The sequence below is a fragment of the Diabrotica virgifera genome, chromosome 3 (genome assembly GCF_917563875.1).
Source record: "Diabrotica virgifera virgifera chromosome 3, PGI_DIABVI_V3a".
NCBI classification, from domain to species: Eukaryota; Metazoa; Arthropoda; class Insecta; order Coleoptera; family Chrysomelidae; genus Diabrotica; species Diabrotica virgifera.
The window spans coordinates 63,174,935-63,197,176 of NC_065445.1; the positions used below are offsets into that span (position 1 = coordinate 63,174,935).

Genomic DNA, 22,242 nt, shown 5'->3' on the forward strand with positions numbered 1-22,242 from the left:
CGGCTTTAAAAAATTGGTTCGTTTGGGTCTTAGAAAAAATTTCACCATGTATACGCTTTTTGAAAACTCTAATATGAATTTTACAAATTAGACAAATAGGCAATTAAAATGGCGTATTTATTTTTTCCCCACATGATTACTTAATTTTTTATAAAAAAATCAAATTTGACTATGAATAATAATTTTAAAAGTTTGGTAAAGTGAACCATAGATTTAAAAAAAATTTACTTTTATTACAAAAATTAATTTTTTTTGAACAAATATTTAATTTATGTTACCACCCAATCAACTGATTTATTCAAACTAAAAAAGAATCAGGCCCGGATTTAAAAAATTATTTCGTTTTGGTCTTAGAAAAAATTTCACCCTGTTTGAAAACTCTAATATGAATTTTACAAATTAGACAAATAGGCAATTAAAATGGCATATTTATTTTTTCCCCACACGATTACTTAATTTTTTATTAAAAAATCAAATTTGTCAATATCGGAATTTTAACCTAAAAATGAAAAAAAAAAGATGAAATCACGGTTTAACTCGCTACAACGTTCCATTAAATTTTTTTTTCTGAAATTTTTACAGCACATATCTCTTACCATTGTGAAGACTATGACAATTGTTGTAGACTCTCAGTCTTCTTCTCGTAAAAGTTATGAATTTTTAAAAATAAAAGGTGCAGCTTCGTGAATTGCAAAGTTAAATCGCAAAAATGAAGTAAAAAAATTAAAATTCTATTTATCACGTCTATGTTAAACTCCAAAGAGAAGTGTTACGGGGAGTTTTAGATCTAGACGTGTTATAGAAAAAAAATGGTGAAACTTTTAATTTTAAGAAAAACGTTGTTTAATTTTTTTTATTTTTATGGTAAAATTGTGATTTTGACAAATTTGATTTTTTAATAAAAATTAAAGTAATCGTGTGGGGAAAAAATAAATATGCCATTTCAATTGCCTATTTGTCTAATTTGTAAAATTCATATTAGAGTTTTCAAAAAGCGTATACAGGGTGAAATTTTTTCTAAGACCCAAACGAACTAATTTTTTAAAGCCGGACCTGATTTTTTTCTAGTCTGAATAAATCAGTTGATGAGGTGGTAAAATAAATCAAATATTTGTTTAAAAAAATAAATTTTTGTAATAAAAGTTAATTTTTTTTAAATCTATGGTTCACTTTACCAAATTTTTAATTCATAGTCAAATTTGACTTTTTTATAAAAAATTAAGTAATCGTGTGGGGAAAAAAATAAATATGTCATTTTAATTGCCTATTTGTCTAATTTGTAAAATTAATATTAGTTTTCAAAAATCTTATACAGGGTGAAATTTTTTCTAAGACCCAAATGAACTAATTTTTTAAAGCCGGACCTGATTTTTTTCTAGTTTGAATAAATCAGTTGATTAGGTGGTAATAGTGTAACGATTGACCAAAATAAGAGACATCGATCTGACCCTTCAAAAATTATGACGAATATAAATTTCTGTCAAAATGCGAAACTCGCCCTGTATAATATTAAAAGGGGAGCAGACACTTTTTAATGGTCATTTGTTATTCCATAGGGGCCTCTATACGAGGTAGGAGTATGTACAGTTCCTCATGACTCACCCTGTATACTTACAACAGTATCTGGAACAGTACAAGGATGAGGTAATTTTAAAAGCGGTACCAAAATTTGCTTAATATCTATACAAATTTGAAAAGTATGAACAATGTGCCATATTATGTATTTAAGGTTCTACTAGTGATGTTATGTTTTGTCTTATAGTGTAAATATTTACAACTAATCTTACTACTTGGCAAAATTTCAAGTCTCATTTACAGCCAAAATAGTGTCTATAATTGTAACTGCAGGAGTTGGTGTTGTTGAACTGCAATTAGAAGATCCTCTGTATTTTCTATTCTAATAAACAAAATGAGCCTTTTCCTTTACAAATTGATTTTAGATAGGTATACATATGTATATTACATAATTTTCCTAGTAAATCCCCAAATTGAAAGAGAATATTATTTAACATAACAGACACAGATTCTTAGTATATAAATAAATAAAAATAGTAAATACATTCTACTTGTACAAACCACCTTTAGTTTGGAGTGGAGAATGGTTATTTTGAACCAATATTTTAACACGGAATGGGACGTTTCATCGCCGCCGTTTCGATGCCGCCGGTTCATCGCCAGTCCATTTCATCGCCGGCCGTTTCATCGCCGGCCGTTTCATCGCCAGTTAGTCAGTTGATCTTGTATTATGGGAGATGACACGACACGACGTTAAATTCAGTTCAAAACTTATGACACATAAATAGATAAAAAATATTATTATATTAATTTACTGTTCTATTTCTACTTCCCCTAAATTTGATACTAAATAGTATTAAATTTATAGTGTTAAATTATATTTTATATTATAAAAGTTTAAAAGTCTATTAAAAGATTAAGTATGGCAACGGGAATGGTCATATCTCGCATTTCTTAGAATTCCTAATTAATACTAAAAATAAATAATAAATGTAACTGTCGAAAATTGGTCGAAAATTCGGAAATATATCAGTTAGCGATTAACTGACTGGCGATGAATCGGCCGGCGATGAATCGGCCGTCGATGAATCGGCCGGCGATGAACTGGCGGCATCGAAACGGCGGCGATGAACTGGCGGCGATGAAACGTCCTAGACCCATTTTAACACTACCTAATTGTCAAAAACTTGCCAAGTAATGCTATTCATTTCTCCTCAGTAAATTCTTCATATCTATTTATTTTGAGAGCCTGTTTATTACATAAGTTTACAGTTAGTAACAATTAAAGTTCATTTATTCGAAAAATGCCTGGCATTTCTCGTTGAACCCGCATGGCCTATGTTTTTCACAATACAGGAAAATTTGAAGCCAGGAGATGAGCATGTTATTTTTAAATCTACAGTTTTGATGTTCAATAACAATCTAATCTCATGGTTTCAAAGAAGAATGTAGGCTGGGGCATTTCTGATGCTTTTAGAGTAACACCAGACGTGACACTGGAATCTCACTAATATTTTCAGCAATCATAAAAAATGTTTGTCAATAAAATAACTGAGTTTTTGCATTATTCACTAATTGTTGGTACAAGTTCTGAATGGAAGCAAGAGCTTTTCATAGGCTTCTTTAGTTCCAACCATAAGTTGTCAATTGCCAAACACAAATTTAAGGTACAGGTACATGAACACAAGTTATTTGGTCACTTATCTATCAGACTCACAAAGATCAGTTAGCGAGTTCAAAATACATTTTAATATTTGTTGCATGGGAATGTAACATTGAAATGGATAATTATCTTAGGATTGAAGTCAGAAACACATTGAAAATTAAAATCTTAAAATAAAGAAAAGCATTGGCTAGTGCCAGTAGTGCCTGCTTTATTTTTTGTAAGCTACTCAATGGTATCACTATCTAGAACACTTAAGAGCATTAAATTCAAACATATTTAGCAAACTTATATGTTAAGCAATTAAGATATAATAATTTGTTTTAAATTGACACATTTAATGGTTGCACAATTCTCAGCAGTAAATAATTATGTAGTTGTCAGTATGTACTAACTTCCAGAGAAATGACATCCATAAAATAACTTGGAAAATACCAGGAACCAACGAAGCCAATCAAATTGACCACATTCTCATCTCAGAAAGATAACAACAGACATGATTAATTGAACGTATCACAGGGCGAACTCTGACTCAGATCACTATCTTGTGGGGGCAAAATTACGGCAGAACATCATGACAGTGGCAAAAGGGACAAATTAACAGTCAAATTAAAAAATGGAATGTTGAAGGATTCAAAAGTCCAACAAAGAGACAAGAATATCAAAATGCCGAGGAAGACACTGCAGAGGAAATTATCGGAAAAGCTAAAAGGCAAAAAAACACGGAATGGTATGATGAATGCAGAACTGCAGTAGAGGAAAAAAAAGCTAAGCTAGGCTTAACCAACTTCAAGGAAGCACGAGAAATATCAGGGAAATTTATAACGAAAAGAGAATACAAGTGACTAGAATACTTATGCTGCAGAAGAAAAAAGCTAAACTAGGCTTAACCAACTTCAAGGAAGCACAAGAAATATCAGGGAAATTTATAACGAAAAGAGAATACAAGTGACTAGAATACTTATGCTGCAGAAGAAAAAAGAGAAGCTTTGAAAAAGCAAGTAGGTATGTACAAGAAATTCCAGAGCATAACAACAGACGCGAAAGTAGAAGATTCTATAAAAGAATAAAAGAAAGCACATAAGTAGTAATTTAAACCAAAATTGACGATATGCAAAAACGAGGACGGAGAACTACTAACTACATGATTAATAGAACGTATCACATGGCGAACTCTGACTCAGATCACTATCTTGTGGGGGCAAAATTACGACAGAAAATCATGACAGTGGCAAAAGGGACAAATTAATAGTCAAATTAAAAAAATGGAATGTTGAAAGATTCAAAAGTCCAACAAAGAGACAAGAATATCAAAATGCCGAGGAAGACACTGCAGAGGAAATTATCGGAAAAGCTAAAAGGCAAAAAAACACGGAATGGTATGATGAATGCAGAACTGCAGTAGAGGAAAAAAAGCTAAGCTAGGCTTAACCAACTTCAAGGAAGCACGAGAAATATCAGGGAAATTTATAACGAAAAGAGAATACAAGTGACTAGAATACTTATGCTGCAGAAGAAAAAAGCTAAACTAGGCTTAACCAACTTCAAGGAAGCACAAGAAATATCAGGGAAATTTATAACGAAAAGAGAATACAAGTGACTAGAATACTTATGCTGCAGAAGAAAAAAGAGAAGCTTTGAAAAAGCAAGTAGGTATGTACAAGAAATTCCAGAGCATAACAACAGACGCGAAAGTAGAAGATTCTATAAAAGAATAAAAGAAAGCACATAAGTAGTAATTTAAACCAAAATTGACGATATGCAAAAACGAGGACGGAGAACTACTAACTACATGATTAATAGAACGTATCACATGGCGAACTCTGACTCAGATCACTATCTTGTGGGGGCAAAATTACGACAGAAAATCATGACAGTGGCAAAAGGGACAAATTAATAGTCAAATTAAAAAAATGGAATGTTGAAAGATTCAAAAGTCCAACAAAGAGACAAGAATATCAAAATGCCGAGGAAGACACTGCAGAGGAAATTATCGGAAAAGCTAAAAGGCAAAAAAACACGGAATGGTATGATGAATGCAGAACTGCAGTAGAGGAAAAAAAGCTAAGCTAGGCTTAACCAACTTCAAGGAAGCACGAGAAATATCAGGGAAATTTATAACGAAAAGAGAATACAAGTGACTAGAATACTTATGCTGCAGAAGAAAAACGAGAAGCTTTGAAAAAGCAAGTAGGTATGTACCAGAAATTCCAGAGCATAACAACAGACGCGAAAGTAGAAGATTCTATAAAAGAATAAAAGAAAGCACATAAGTAGTAATTTAAACCAAAATTGACGATATGCAAAAACGAGGACCGAGAACTACTAACTACAGTTAATCCCAAACCCTTTTTTCAGTGCGTCATAGTTTGTCAAATTCTCTCTAACGTATTAAGCTCGAAGTGACAGAAAAGAAACGTATGTCCGTGATTATTATACATAGAACTTCGAATATTATGTATTCGTTGACGGGTATTTCCGTATTAAAGCAACTTATACTTGGAGATGTATAATTGGTTGGCAATTACAGTATTATAAATAGATAACCAATCCATGACGCGAATAAAGATAATTTGAAACAAAAGTAATCTATCGTTACAGTACTTTTACAATGGGTAAAATGAAAATTTTGTAATTTTAGGTTAGAAATTTGTCAACGACGTAAATATAAATATTTTAATTTTATGTCATTGGTATATTCGGACATTGTATAGTGAAATTTATTTATTTTTTCCTTAAAATATTTTAAATATTAATATTCTGGCAAATATTTATATACTAGATCCCAAACCATTTTTTTTCGTGCGTCATTAATTTTGACGTCATATAGGATTTTAAGAATGACGCAAATCATTACATGACACATTAGTTAAATCTGACAGTTGTCAGAATATTTATATTTATATAAACATCAACATTTATACAAATATTTGCCAGAATATTAATATTTAAAATAGTTTAATGTAAAATTAAATAAATATAATATCAAATTTCACTATACAATGCCCGAATATACCAATGACATAAAATATTTATATTTACGTCATTGACAAATTTGTAACCTACAGGGTGATTGATTATTAGGATAAAGCTCAATAGCTCCGCTATAGTAATAGATAGCAATAAAAGTTAATAACAAAAATTTTAGCCACCTTTGAACTTCACATTACAAAATTAGTTAGAATGTTACAGGGTGTTCGATAACACAGTGGCAGACCTAACTTATGTTTTTTTAAATGGAACACCCTATATTTTATTTTATATTCGAAATCCTGTTAACTTCTCCATCACAAAAATATAAAGGTTTGTAATGTTATACAGGGTATTTACAAAGTTATAACCAATTTTGTATGAAAATCGTAACAAGTTCAACTCCCTGTATAAATAAAAATAAGCACAACAGCAATGGTTTATTAATGCCATATTTTTTTATTTATTGTCAAAATTTTTAAGAATTATTGATATTGCTAATTTTCTTTATATCAAATACAGGGTGAGTCAAAACGCAAGTACATTATTTTCTCAGTAATGTTAAATGGAACACCCTGTATTTTATATCATTATTGAAAAGTAACATTAACGTACTTTAATTTTTATATAACATTCCCTATGCCCAAATTTATTAGTTTTCGAGATATTTTCATTTTTCAGAGCAAATTATTTTAGGTGTTTAAATTTATCTAAATTTTAAGTAAGCCATGACTGAATTGTAATCAATGTAACACTGTAGCTAATAAAGAAATAAAAATAATTTATTAGTAATACATTTTACAAACAAAAACACAACCACTACATGCAACATTTTTGAAACAATTAAAAACTATCCTTTTATGTAAATGCAACAAATAAAGAAAAAAAGAAAATTAGTAATAAATTTTACAAAAAAACACACAAACACAAAATACAATATTTTTTGAAGACAATTAAACACTACTTTTGTATGTAAATGTAACAATGTAACAAATAAAGAACGAAACATAATTTATCAGTAATACATTTTGCAAAAAAACATGTTTGAAAAAATTAGAAGCTACTTTTAATAAAATATTTTTAATATTTAATTACATAAGGTGTTCAAAATTATCTCCTAACACATTTATGTACGCCTAAAAACGATCATTGAATGAGCTACTTATTCTACGGAGCATTTGTAAATTAACACATCGAAATACACTTTGTATTCTATTTTTCATCTCATCCCTTGTTGTTGGAGGTATTTTATAAACTTCATTATTAACGTAACCCCAAAAAAATCAGTCCAGTTTATTAAATACTGGTGATTTGGGTGGCCACGCTACTAGTCCATTGAAAAATGAAAATATCTCGAAAACTAATAAATTTAGACATAGGGAATGTTATCTAAAAATTAAAGTACGGTAATGGTACTTTTCAATAGTGATATAAAATTTAATTTATAAATTTAATTATAATTTAAATTCCATTTAAAATTACTGAGAAAATAATGTACTTGCGTTTTGACTCACCCTGTATTTGATGTAAAGAAAATTAGCAATATCGACCATTCTTGAAAATTTTGACAATACGTTAAAAAATATGGCATTAATAAACCATTGTTGTTTTGCTTATTTTTATTTATACAGGGAGTTGAATTTGTTACGATTTTCATATAAAATTGGATATAACTTTGTAAATACCCTGAATAACATAACAAACCTTTATATTTTTGGGATAGAGAAGTTAACAGGATTTCGAATTTAAAATAAAATATAGGGTGTTCCATTTAAAAGAACATAAGTTTGGTCTGCCACTGTGTTATCGAACACCCTGTAACATTCTAACTAATTTTGTAATGTGAAGCTCAAAGGTGGCTAAAATTTTTGTTATTAACTTTTATTGCTATCTATTACTATAGCGGAGCTATTGAGCTTTACCCTACTAATCAATCACCCTGTAGAAATTACAATTGTCATTTTACCATATATGAGGGGTCTAGATTCAAAACCGGACATTTCCACTTTATGTCATTCTGAGAATACTTAAAAAAACAATTTACAACTTTACTGTTCCCTATCTCAAATTGGAGGAAAAGTCCACTTTTGCATCTGATCCAATTCTTTCACACTGAATTACTACTAGGAACTGTCCAATTTTGCTCTTTATCAAATTGTTAATACATAGATCTCTAATCACAGATTACAGAAGTGTATTCAACTCATTTTGACCAAAAAGTGGAAATGTCCAGTTTTGCATCTAGACCCCTCATATGATCGATTATTTTTGTGTCAAATTATCTTTACTTGCCTCATTGATTGGTTATCTATTTAGAGTATTGTAATCGTCAATCAATAATACATCTATAAGTAAAAATCCGTTTTAATGTGCAAATGCCCGTTAAGGAATACATAATTTTCAAAGTTCAATGTATAATAATCACAGAGGTACTTTTTTTTCTGTTACTTACAACTGTAATGCGTTAGAGAGAATTCGATAATATGTGACGCATTGAAAAAAGGGTTTGGGACGGGCTATATAAACATAAATATAAATATTCTGACAACTGTCACATTTAACTAAAATGTCATGTAATGATTTGCAACATTCTTAAAATAATATATGACGTCAAAATTAATGACGCACTGAAAAAAGGGTTTGGGATCCAGTATAACTAGTGTGACCAACTAGTCCGAAAAATCCAGGACAAGGCCCGAATTACGAAGTCGTGTCACGGCGTCCCCGGACAAGGCTTCCGGGCCATCCGAATTTTCAACGTTTTGCCAGAATTCTATTTTGAAAATTTGAATACATTATTCTTTTAAAAATTCACATCAAATTGAATTCTTCTCATTTTTAAGTAAATTCAATCGTTCGACAAATATGATAGTAAAAAGTAATCAACATAAAAATGTTCTGAAACTATTTTCTTGTGGCATGTTTGACAAATATATTTTTGATGGGATTAAGCCACAATTGGTTGTAATGATAATTACATTTTTATATTAACCCTTTATATTTGCATCGAAATCCAACATCAGTAGATTTTCTAATTGTTCGTTTTTGAGAATGATTTCCGAATTGGAAGTCGAAACGTCAAAAACTAACAAAAATGTAATTATTATTACAACCATTTGTGGCTTAATCCCATTAAAATATCATTGTCAACATAAAAATGTTAAGTAATCAATAAAAAGATGATATTTTAAAGTTCTCTGTTTAAAAATAGTCCAGGGCGGATCTGTTTTGAGATGGACGTTGAGAGGTGACTCATATTTTTTTGCAGAAATTGCTTGAAATTAACTCATATAATGATAATTGAGTTATCCTCCCACTCAAAAAGGTCCGGAACATTGTTTAAATAATCAAAATGTCAAAAAATGAAGGAAAAATTCGATTATTTTCTTCGTTTTTTGATTATAACTTTAAATGTATTCACTTCAGAGAAAAGTTGTACTGACATTAATGTTGCATAATTAAATTTCCTACAATATAGAATTGGTTAAAAATTTAAAAAATAGTCACCCTTGTTGCAAAATAGCAATAATTGCGAAAAAACCATACAAAAACAAGTATTCGTATTTTACGTTTTTCAACCATTTATGCTAAACTTAGGACCTTCATATTTCACAGAGAAAAACTTTATGATACAGTAAAACAATACTATAAATTTCATTCAGATCGGTTCAATAGATTTTCAGCATCTATACAATATACAACAATCAGTTTACATCTATACAATAATCATATATTACTCTATATTAACAACATTTGTACATTGTTTTAATGAAATCTGTACGTTGTCACGATAAACCAAGGTAATTGCTTGTCATCTATGAAATCAAGAAAGTGAGTTGCTGCCAGAATTAACATTATTTATTAAATATACGAAACTAAGTTATTGGCTGAATAAATTGAGTGTTATTGATTAATGAACTCTAGTTATTTTCACAATTATTATTCAATCATTGTGACAATAACCAAATACATTCGTCAATGTCTAAAAGTTCGTTGAAACAAAAAATTAAATTGTTGTTACAATGAAATACTATTCAATAATCACTGTTAATCAATATTACGAACTAAATTTTTTTGAGTGGGCGCATGCTTAAACTTTATTAAATGGGGTTTGCTGAAGGGGAATGACGATAAGTGTGACTGCGGAGCAATACAGAACATGAAAATCTACTAGCCTGCTCAAACTGCCCGCATACATGCACTCTCGATGACTTTGAACAGGAAAACCAAGTAGCATTGAACATGAACACAGCCAATACTGGGCTCAGAAACTATAGTTTTCCAGACATGAAAAACTAAAAAGTGAGGACCAGACAAAAGAAGGTTGATGACCTCTGAACCCTGCATCGGCAGGTTGTCATTGTACAATAGACTCCCTCTATAACGAGAACTGAAATGGCGGACTAATTACCTCGTTATAAGCGGATCTCGTTATATCAGACAACAATAATATTGAAATGTTTTGAGGCCTCTTACGTAGTTTATTAGGTGTAGATGGTCGACCTGAGCAATGTGACTTCACCATCGTAAATTATAAATTTCCTACAATATTCAATATTGGTCGATAGATAAACAGAAAGAAGTTTATTACAAGCGGAGGAATTTATTACAGCACTGGCCTCGATAACACAGATGTTGGGCATTTCTATATACAGGCAGTTGGGGTATTTATTTATAGCCGTTACTGCTCTAAAACAGGTAAAGAAACATATTCGATTTCATTTTTCCTCGTTATAACCAAATGTGCCTCGTTATAGAGGTGTTATAGTTCAATAGGAATTTCATGGGAAATCTAGTGTACCTCGTTATAAACTAAACCTCGTAATATCCGTGTTCGTTATAGAGAACATCCTTTCAAGATTGAAATAATGTAGATCGTATAATATGATCCAATTAATAAACCAGCCAAGTATAATGTGTTTATTAATAGTATACAAATTTAGTTTGATTTATTCACTATTGTTTTTCTCCAATTTTGTCTATTTTGACAAAGTATTGCCAATTTATCAATTCACTGTTTTTAATATTGGTTTTTTATAAATATCTGTAATAACCTATTTAATATAAAATGATAAGCAGCTGGAGATAAGACATTAGAAAAATATTTGCTGTGGTTCAAATTTCTATAAACGATATTATTGTTATTCATTTATCATATTGTTGGAGATTTTATTAAAAGTTTTTTTACTAGGGATGTCATATTATTTCATTGTCTCATCACTTCTAAATTCACACAAATTATGTGTGTCTCTTAAATATGAAATGAGTGAAATTCATCAAAGTTGTTCTAATTTTATTTTTATCATTAGAAATTTTTACTTACAAGAGATGAACATTTGCCCCATATATTCTATTTTTATTTTACAATTCTCCATTTATAGAATTAAAATGTGCTGTAACTTGATTCCTTGTAACAGAATATACCACATTATAAAATTCCATAAATAGAACAGCATTTTAGTCCAGGAACCGAAGCTTTTCACCTCGCAATTTTTACAGAATGGATCGATTTGCTTGAAAATTTGAGAATAAGTAGTGGATGTGGATAGTCCAAGGATCAAAATCTATCTGATGCCGAAAGGCGCTTTTACAATGGGGGTGGTTGCCACCCCATCTCGGGGGTGGACATTTTTAATCATATTTTGACCGGAAAAGTTGATAAATACATTCATTCTAAGCAAACAATGTTCTATACATTTTTTTGATAAAATTAATAGTTTTCGATTTATTGGCTACCGATAATGTTAGTTTTATATCGAAAAAATCAATGTTTTTCGATGGTATACTCATTTACGATTCACTCAATTTTTGCCATAGAAAAAATTTTTTCAAACCAAGTTCTTGGGAATTAAATAACCTACAATGTCATATTTAAACATTGTTTCGTATATCTGATGCTAATCTTTCTATTCTGAAGAAAATGTCATTTTTACCAAACTACAAAAGGTCGTTATTCGCTTTTAACTCATAGTTTTTTTAAAACTAATTATTCTAAGCCAGTCAAACTTCTAGAATCTATTAATAATACATAAATAAAAAAGAATGAATAAGGCCAATGACTAAAAACACCGGTAACTTAGATTATTATGCTTCGAATTGGATTTCTTCTTCTTTTTTTCAAAAAAATATTTTGATTTTTAACCGTAATTTTTTTTATTTTTATCTTAGAACGTTTGGTAAAAAATAATTTTGTAGGTTTTTACAAGATATATTAAATACTTGTAAAATCCTCAATCGCAAAAAGTGGTGACTTTGAAAGGGTTGGTAAAGGTGGTGTTTGCATGTTATTACAAGTTTTAATTGTTAATAGCTCACTCAATTTTTGCCGTAGAAAAAATTTTTGCAAACCAATTTCTTGGGAATTAAATAAGCTACAATTTCATATCGAAACATTTTTTCGTATCTCTGATGCTAATCTTTCTATTTTGGAGAAAAGAGCATTTTTTACCAAACTCCAAAAATTCGATATTTGCTTTTAACTCCATTTTTTTAAACTAATCATTCTAAGCCGGTCAAACTTCTAGAACCTATTAAATACATAAATAAAGAAGACCAAATAAGCTCAATGACTAATTATAATTAAGGTGGTGATTAGGGGGTTGCTTCCGATCACTTTTTCGCTGAAAAAAATAGGGACTAACATTCTTTTCATTATAAGTCACTTAATTTTTGAGCTAGAGACTTTTTTTATTCTTGGAGATAGATATTTTTAAATACTTTAAATTAGTTTCAATTTTGACTTTGAAACTACAATATTTAGCATTTGACGAAGTAGAGCTAACATATAATAAAGTACATAGAGCTCGATGAATATTGGTCTTAAAGAGAATTTAAAAAAACAATTTTGTTTATTCTTTCAAAAGGTACATTTTAGTTAAGCAAAGTTGTTGTGATAAAACGAAAACTCTTTGAGTTATTAGCAGAAAACTGATTAAAAGCATTAATTTTTTCGATATAAAACTAACATTTTCGATAGCGAATAAAACGAAAACTATTAATTTTATCAAAAAAATGTATAGCGCGTTTTTTGCTTAGAATGAATGTTTTTACCAACTTTTGCAGTCAAAATATAATAAAAAATTTCCACCCCCGAGATGGGGTGGCAACCACCCCCATGGTAAAAGCGCCTTTCGCCGTCATATAGATTTTGATCCATGGACTATCCACTACTTATTCTCAAATTTTCAAGCAAATCGATCCATTCTGTCAAAATTGCGAGGTTTTGTCCTATTTTAAGCTTCATTACTTGGCCTATTTATTTAGAATAATTGATTTTATAGATGATGCGGTTAAAAAAAGAAGAAAATGGAGTCAAATGTAGACAAATGTGGTAGATCTTGTCATTACTATCAACTACGCAAAACTGCAAAAATAATAAAGGATTAATGGCTGAGAATATTGATAATATGTATATTATGTAGTCGGTTCGCTAAACTCAGACGCAATAGGGAATTTGACAATTTTTTTTATTTATTTATTATATTTGTCTACATATAGAAACAACACATACCAAATATCAACCCTCAAATCGCAATATTTAATTTACAATGAACATTTAAAGTTATGATCGCCAGCTATCCATCACGAAAAGCGCATCACGCTTTGTGACGTCACGCTACTCGTTCCAGGATAAGATAACAAAGAACTGGCAACACTGGAAGATTGTTTGTATTTAAAATCGACAGTTCGTCGATTTAAAAACATTGTGTTTTGAAGGTTAGATTTTTTTCGTGTATAATTTCTTTTTATCTGTGCTTTAATAATATTGATAATAATAATGGAAGCAACACAAAACAGTATTACAAATATTGTATACTTTCCATGTGTTCCAATACCACTTATAAAACGCTCTGAATACTATTCATTCGGGTAACTCAAGATCAAAAACGTCGTTTAAAATGGTTAAAGGCATGCAAAAGAAATGAGAAAGAAATTTCTCATATGTGAGATCCTCATATGTGAGGATCATTTTAATGTGATTATAAAAATCAGACTCTATTTTCATCTACATATCAGTTCAATAAGTACTTATTTTATGTTTACTTCTTTGCTACACAATGCAATATTGTATAATGCAATTATATAATACCTAATATAATATATTATATTAATGCAACATACAATATAATAGGTATTTACTATAGTATTACAAAGAACCTTATATTTTTAATACTAATTCTTTACGATTTTATGATTCCTTATGAGTTTATCATTATCACATAATTTACCGTTGCAGCGTTGCAATACTTATTGCTTTCGCTCGTTTATAGGGACGACCAACAAACTGTCTGACGTCACAACCGATTCCGCCCGTTGAAAGAATAATTTAAATTCGGCAGTTTTTAATTGCTTAGGTATATTTATTTCATAATTATAAAATATGAGTTTTTTTGCGAACTGGGGTTCTTTTAACAGCATTAAATAACGTTTGTCAGTAATATTTCTGGAATATAATTTTTATGCAAGTTCCCTATTGGCTAGTGATTTTAGTGAGTAATTTTGCCAATTTGGTAAAATTACCAAAAGAATAATTACTAAATAGTTAATAATTATAAAAACATGCTAAATAGTTAGTAATTTTGGAAAAATTGGCCAAAAACAAAAAAGTTACCTACTGAAATCACTAGCCAGTTGTGTCTGAGTTTAGCGAACGAACTATAATACCTATTGAGATAGATTTTTCTTTGGATATTTGATAAAGTTTATATTCGTAGTCATATCTCTTACCACGCTTGTCTCACTTCGACAATTCGACATACTTCCTTTTTTTGTTACAGTGTACAATTTTTAAACTTAACATTTGAATTAGTGAAATAGACTTTCTTGTCTATCGTTTTTTTTTTCATAATTCGAGTCCTAGATATGAAGTTTTTTACTGTTCCGAACCATCCTATACCCTTTACTGTTGTTACTACGGGACTTAATGTTAATATACAGTGCACTGGAATAAGTGTTACCCCCCTTACTAACTTATTTATTTTTACCACATAAGCAAAACCCTCGGACAGGTCGATTTTTAAAATAATCATAGTATATTATAGCATCAATGTTTCGAATTTTACGCTATCCCTCTTCAGGCGACAGGCATAACTTTGATTTTTTTTAAATGGGAAAGTACATCATGTGACACCTCATTTAAAAGCTTTTGAAATACTGCTTATAAAAATGTATAATACTTTAATCCTTTTTTATACCGTAGGCGCAAAATTTCGGTCGTTTCTTTTTAAATGTATTCATTTTTTTCGAATCCTGAGAAAAATAATAAGTATTTTTGAAAAATTTAAACGCAGAATGAAATATTACAGTATTATCGAGGGTGGAAAGTCCCTGAGAACTTCTATAATGATTATTTTAATAAGTCACAGGGGTGAAAAAAATAGAAAATTTAGTCTGATTTTTAATTTTAAATATATCATTCAAAAGAAACTTTTTGTTTATTGTAAGGGACTTTCAGCCCTCGGCAATAATGTAGTCTTTTATTCTGCGTTTAAATTTTTCAAAAATACTTAGTAGTTTTTTCAGGATTCGAAAAAAAAATAAATGCCTTTAAAAATATTTCGATCAAAATTTTGCGCCTACGCTCTTAATAAGGATTAAAGTATTATACATTTTTGTAATCAGTAATTTAAACGCTTTTAAATAAGCTGTCACATGATGTACTTTCCCATTAAAAAAAATCAAAGTTGTGCCTGTCACCTGAAGACGGATCGCGTAAAGTTCGAAACATTGACGTTGTAATATACTTTGATTATTTAAAAAATCGACCTGTCCGAGCGTTTTACTTATGTGCTAATAATAAATAAGTTAATAAGGGGGGGGGGGGGTAACACTTATTCCAGCGCACTGTAATAGACATAATTGTCAAACTCTACTAATTTTTTATTAGGAGTTTAATTCTTCATTCTTCCACCATTTTCCTTCTTATGTCATATTCAAGAGCCAGATCGGGCAATCTGGGGTCTTATTTTAGCCTATGACCCTAATTCACCAGTCTTTTCTGTTTTGTATTTTCCATCTTAAAAAGCACAGAGGATAACAATTCGAATTTTAGTTCCTGTCTCTTTTGACTAAGTAAAACGGTTCCGTTATTATTTTGAGATTATTTTATGACAAACAACAGAACACTGCTATGTAGTGCCATTTTATTTAAAAAGACAAATAAATCTTACATAAGTTTTATTTTTAAGTGATGTGATACAACACTATTCGTTTGTACTGACAGACCTGGAATCAAAATGGACCTTTGGTTTTTGTAGACATGATCCCAAATCTGAAACAGCAATCGTAGTTCTTAGCTATTTACCATGGCATCAGGGATTTTACAAGTAAGTAAATAATTTTTTATAATATCTAGGTATCTAACAACGTGACGTGTGTAAATATCAAATAACAGCTCAAGAAATGTCTTTCCGTTAGTGCAATAAAAAAACCATGTTTTAAAGCCAAATACACGAGACATTATTAAATGTGTGTATAAATTATAGTTAAGGGCATAGGTGCAAAATCTTGGTCCAATGCTATTTAAATGCATTCATTTTTTTCGAATCCTGAGAAAACTAATAAATATTTTTGAAAAATTTAAACGCAGAATGAAAGATTACGTTATTACCGAGGGCCGAAAGTCCCTTAGAGTCAACAAAAAGGTTCTTTTGAATGAAATATTTGTAATTAAAAATCACACTAAATTTTCTTTTTTTATTTTTTCACCCCTGTAACTTAATCAAATAAACATTGTAGAAGTTTACAGGGACTTTCGGCCCTCGGTAATAATGTAATCTTTCGTTCTGCGTTTAAATTTTTCAAAAATTCTCATTAGTTTTCTTAGGATTCGAAAAAAAATTAATGCATTTAAATAGCATTGCACCAAGATTTTGCGCCTACCCCCTTAAATGTGTATAATACGCTCGAAACACAGAGAATTTTGAAGGTACGATGGTTGAAATGTACATAGTGGCTCGAGCAATCATAAATATGGAATCTTTCTCCCTTCACCGCTTGAAACGTTCGGTGAAGGGAGAAAGATTCCATATGATTGCTCGAGCCACTGCCACTATGTACCGGGTGTCCCAATAAGAATGGCTCTCGGCCATATCTCAGGAACCGTTTATAGTACAGCTTTGAGAAAAAAAATATTTATAACAAAAGTTGCCTCGGGAAAAGCCTGGAAATAATTTCCATAATTGTAGGTCCACCGCTAGAGGGCGTAATTGAATATCAAAAATTAAAAAATCAAAATTTAACAAAAATTACCTAATGAAAAGGCACTGGAAATCCAATCATCGTATTCTTCATAAAATTATGCGCATATTTGATTTCACAAGTTTAAGTCTACCTTCGCAATTAAGAGGTGGGGGTGAGTGGGAACCTTCTTATGAAAAAATGGCTGTAAGTCCGGTCGTCCGGTTCTGCTAAATAGAATTTTGCATACTTGGTCTTATTGAAAACAGCTCTTTTTCGTCAATGTAAGTGTCTTATTTTCGAAATAGCCTAGTAAGTAATATGCAAGCTAGGAGGCGTTATTTAATTATTTTCAGAAATCTAGTCTTCTTTGGAAAATATTAAATACAAGTATGCATTTTTAATCATGTATTACAAAATTAGACCAAATTAGCAACATAATACCGAAAACCGCATGTCGATACCTTTTTTATATCTCGAGATATCTTAAGAAATGCGTTAATTTTAAACATAACTGATACTGTCACCGGTAAACGAAGTTAAGGAAAAGTAGTGTGCTACGGAAAAAACAAATAAACATTTTCCAGATGTAAACGTATATAATTAACTAAAACAACAATAAGACAAACAACACTAAAAAATATAACAAAGAAATAAAAGCAACTACCTACTTAGTCTTAGTGACTGCCTAAATGTTCAAATTGTTGCCCATAATTTTCGATGCAAGCATTTACTCTGTCAAGAGTAGATTGAATAGCAACATATTTAACTGTTTTAGACTTTTAGGCTGTTGTTTTTACCACTAGGCCCACTACTCGAGAAAACATGATCTAGACTAGAATCTAGAGAATACGAAACGCCATTCAAAGCATTGCGAAAGCAGAAATTGAGACTGCTCTGTTCAATCTACTCTTGAACGAGTAAATGCTTGCATCGAATATGATGGGCAACAAGATGAACATTTAGGTCGTCACTAAGTATAAGTAGTTGCTTTTATTTCTTTGTTATATTTTATGGTGTTGTTTGTCTTATTGTTGTTTTAATTAATTATATACGTTTACATCTGGAAAATGTTCCTTTGTTTTTTTCCATAGCACACTACTTTTCCGTAACTTCGTTTACCGGTGACATTAACAGTTGTTTAAAATTTACACGTTTCTTAAGATATCTCGAGATAAAAAAAAGGTATCCACATGCGGTTTTCGGTATTATGTTGCTAATTTGGTCTAATTTTGTAATACAGGATTAAAAATGCATACTTGTATTTAATATTCTCCAAAGAAAACTAGATTTCCGAAAAATTAAATAACGCCTAATAGCTGGCATATTCCTTTTTAGGCTATCTCGAAAATAAGACTCTTACATTAACGAAAAAGAGCTGTTTTCAACAAGACCAAGTATGCAAAATTCGATTTAGCAGAACAGGACTTACAGCCATTTTTTCATAAGAAGGTTCCCACTCACCCCTACCTCTTATTTGCAAAGGTAGACTTAAACTTCTGAAATCAAATATGTGTAGAATTTTATGAAGAATACGATGATTGGATTTCCAGTGCCCTTTCATTGGGTAAATTTTGTAAAATTTTGATTTTTTAATTTTTGATATTCAATTACGCCCTCTAGAGGTGGACCTACAATTATTATGAAAATAATTTCCAGGCTTTTCCCGAGGCAACTTTTGTTATAAATATTTTTTTCTCAAAGCTGTACTATAAACGGTTCCTAAGATATAGCCGAGAGCCATTCTTATTGGGACACCCGGTACATTTCAATCATAGCACGGTCAAAATTCTTAGGCTTTGGCCATTTAGCCTTAGCCAAATTTTTATTTACATCTATTCCTTTTTCATTTTCCACAGTATGTTAGTGCCACAACAAGTATCTAGCCACAACAACGACCAAAAACCTGTATTTTTATCTCGCGACACGCCGTAATTTACATCCCCGTGTGGCCATGCTTTTTACAGCGCTTACTGCCGCGTAATTTTACGGCGCCGGAAAAAACGCCCGTGTGGCCAAAGCCAGTGTGTGAAACAAGCGATAGTGATCACAAACATTTAAAAAGTGAAACATGTTTTCTGTTTCTGTCTGCCTACCACACAATTTAGTATCATGTTTATTTTCATACATAAAGGTAAATGAGGAGTATCATCAGAATGAATCATTAACGACATAAAAATTTTTTAAAAATCATCTCAAGTATCGGTACAACCTGTTTTTAATGTTTACTTTAATTTTATATAAATATTTAAGCATGATATTCTTTGTAACTGTGAATCACTGATAAATGATAACAAGTTGCTTATAATTTGAGTACCTATGTAGGGTAAAACATAATACTTCTGTTTTAATACAATAAAAATATGTACAGGCCTGGATCCCGCGTATCAAAAAAAGTTTATTAATAACAAGCTGAACATTTGTTATTAGCTTAACGGTGTCTAGTCGGACAAACTTTGATGTACGGAAATGATACAGACACTGGAAATGGTACACTGGAACAGACTTGGACAGAACTTCCAATTGAGTTGTTACCCTTTCATTAAACTCTCATGCAAAAATCAGACTGCTATTTATCACCAACATAATTCGTGTCATTTGAAATATGTTCTACGTGTCTTTTTGTTTTGTTTTATGGCATAGACTTGGGTGTCAATTAGCCAGTCACAACTTTTTTGTTTTCTATTCATACATAAAGAAGGCAATGAGGTCCTTAGAGTTCCATAGCAAACTCTTCCACAGCTCCCTACTCAGTTCAAAAGCTGCAGGTGGCCGCTATGGACTGTCCAAGTTGCTCACCACATTTTTCCATTATACATCTTCTTCTTCTTCTTTTTTATATGTACATAATATATCAAATTATCAGGATTAATAAATTTAGAGGTTAATTTTAGTTTCAGAGATAAATTTCATTAAACAATCATATATATTTTTGCTGTTCAGAGACAATAGATAGGATACATTGAAAGGTGGAAAAACATTACATTTTATTAAATCCTCGATTAAATTATAGGTGTATGGAATGCATTTTGTGCACTCAAAGAAAGTGTGATTCAAATCACCCACCTTCTGACATTCAGTACAAAGATTTGAATCAAAAACTTCAATTCTTGCTAGATGTAGAGGGAAACATGCATGTCCAAACTTCATTCTGATTAATGTTGTTATATATCTTCGAGGTACTACATAATTTTTAAACCAATATATATTTGGAACAGAAGGTTGAATCAGTGAATATTGAGATTTGGATTGTTTACAAAGATCTCGCCATGATAGTGTTAACTAAATCAGATATGCAAAACTTACGATTATTTGAAGTACCATACCCAATAGCTTTTTTAGCCAAACTATCAACATATTCATTATACGTTAGTCCTATATGAGCCTTAACCCATAAAAAGTTCACTCTTCTTTTATTTTTATGAATTTCAAAAATGATTTTCTTAATTAGTAGGATACAAATATTTGAATTGTTATTGGGAAAATCTATAGTTTGAATAGCAAGAAGAACAGAATCGGTGAATCGGAAATACATAATTGTTGCAGATATATCTTCTGATTCTTTAAAATATTGCAGGGCCTCATAAATTGCTATGGCTTCAGCACTGAAGATAGAAAAATCATGGCCTAACTTAAACATTTTTTCTGTTTTAGTAGCAGGTGTGTAAAAGGCACATCCAGTGCCAACTAACGTCTTAGATGAATCTGTATATATATTTACAGAGTCTGGCCAATTCTCTAAGAATGTTCTTAAAATGTTAGAGCTAATATCACTGTTTTCATGGTAACTTGGTTTTACTAATTTAACTGTATGTAAAAAAGAATGAAAATCTTCAAGTCCAAAGCTATCAATCGCGTTATAATCACAGTCAAAATTTGACAGATCTCGAAAAGCCTCGCAAAGTGGAGGCGAGTTCTTCTTTAGCTTCCAGTATTTATTAGTTAAATCCGCTACATTCAGTTTGTTGACATTTTGGTAAAAACTGATATTTAGGAAACGAATTTTCGTTAAAAATTTCTGGCTGAAATATTTCCTTCTATAATTAAGTGGAATTTCTAAAGCTTCTACATGTAAAGCTTTATTTGGAGTTGATTTCATAGCTCCCAAACAGATACGGAGTCCTAAGTTCTGTACAACGTCTACTTTGTTTAAAATATGTTTAGAAGCTGAGCCATATAGAATACATCCATAATATCAATTATAGATCTAATATATGATCGATAGAAAAGCAAGGAAGTTTCAACATCAGCTCCCCACCAAGTCCTTGAAATTGCTTTAAGAAAATTAAGACCCTTATTACATCGATTTATCATAAAGTCAATATGTAATTTCCAAGTCAATTTACGATCCAAAATCATTCCCAAATATTTAACGGAAGAAGAAAATACGTAGTCGTAGCCATTAAGTTTTAAATTCTCTATTTTTGGGATATTATGTCGAGTGAAAATACAGACAGTAGATTATGTGTCTATATAATAATAATAATGCCCAACATATTTGTCGGACAAATATTTTTTCATATATTATATAAAGTTTGCTATTGAATAAACTTAAAAACAACCTGCTAGTTTTCACAGTCATAAACTTCTCAGGATGACACGTTCCACAATTAAAACTTCCCATGTTCCAGTATTCCCATACATCAAAGTTTGTCCGACTTGACACTGTTAAGGGGAAAGGCGCAAAATGTCGCCTGTCAAAAATTTCAATGTGTTTTAAATGCATTCATTTTTTCGAATCCTGAGAAAACTAAGTATTTTTGAAAAATTTAAACGCAGAATGGAAGATTACGTTATTACCGAGGGCCGAAAATTCCTTAGAATAAATAAAAAGTTTATTTTGAATGAAATATTTGCAATTAAATATCACACTAAATGAGACCTATAGAATCAAAACCTGCTAGATCCATTTTTTG

General features: G+C 30.6%; 1 protein-coding gene across 4 annotated transcripts in view; it reads left to right on the top strand.

The window, feature by feature from the left end:
* LOC114336229 (DENN domain-containing protein 1A) overlaps positions 1-22,242 on the top strand; it is a 150,899-nt gene that overhangs the window by 5,104 nt on the left and 123,553 nt on the right. For all 4 annotated transcript variants that reach the window (XM_050645117.1, XM_050645118.1, XM_050645120.1 and 1 more), the window contains exon 3: positions 16,336-16,473. In XM_050645117.1, coding sequence (XP_050501074.1) covers positions 16,336-16,473 — 138 coding nt within the window. The remainder of the gene's footprint in view (positions 1-16,335; positions 16,474-22,242) is intronic.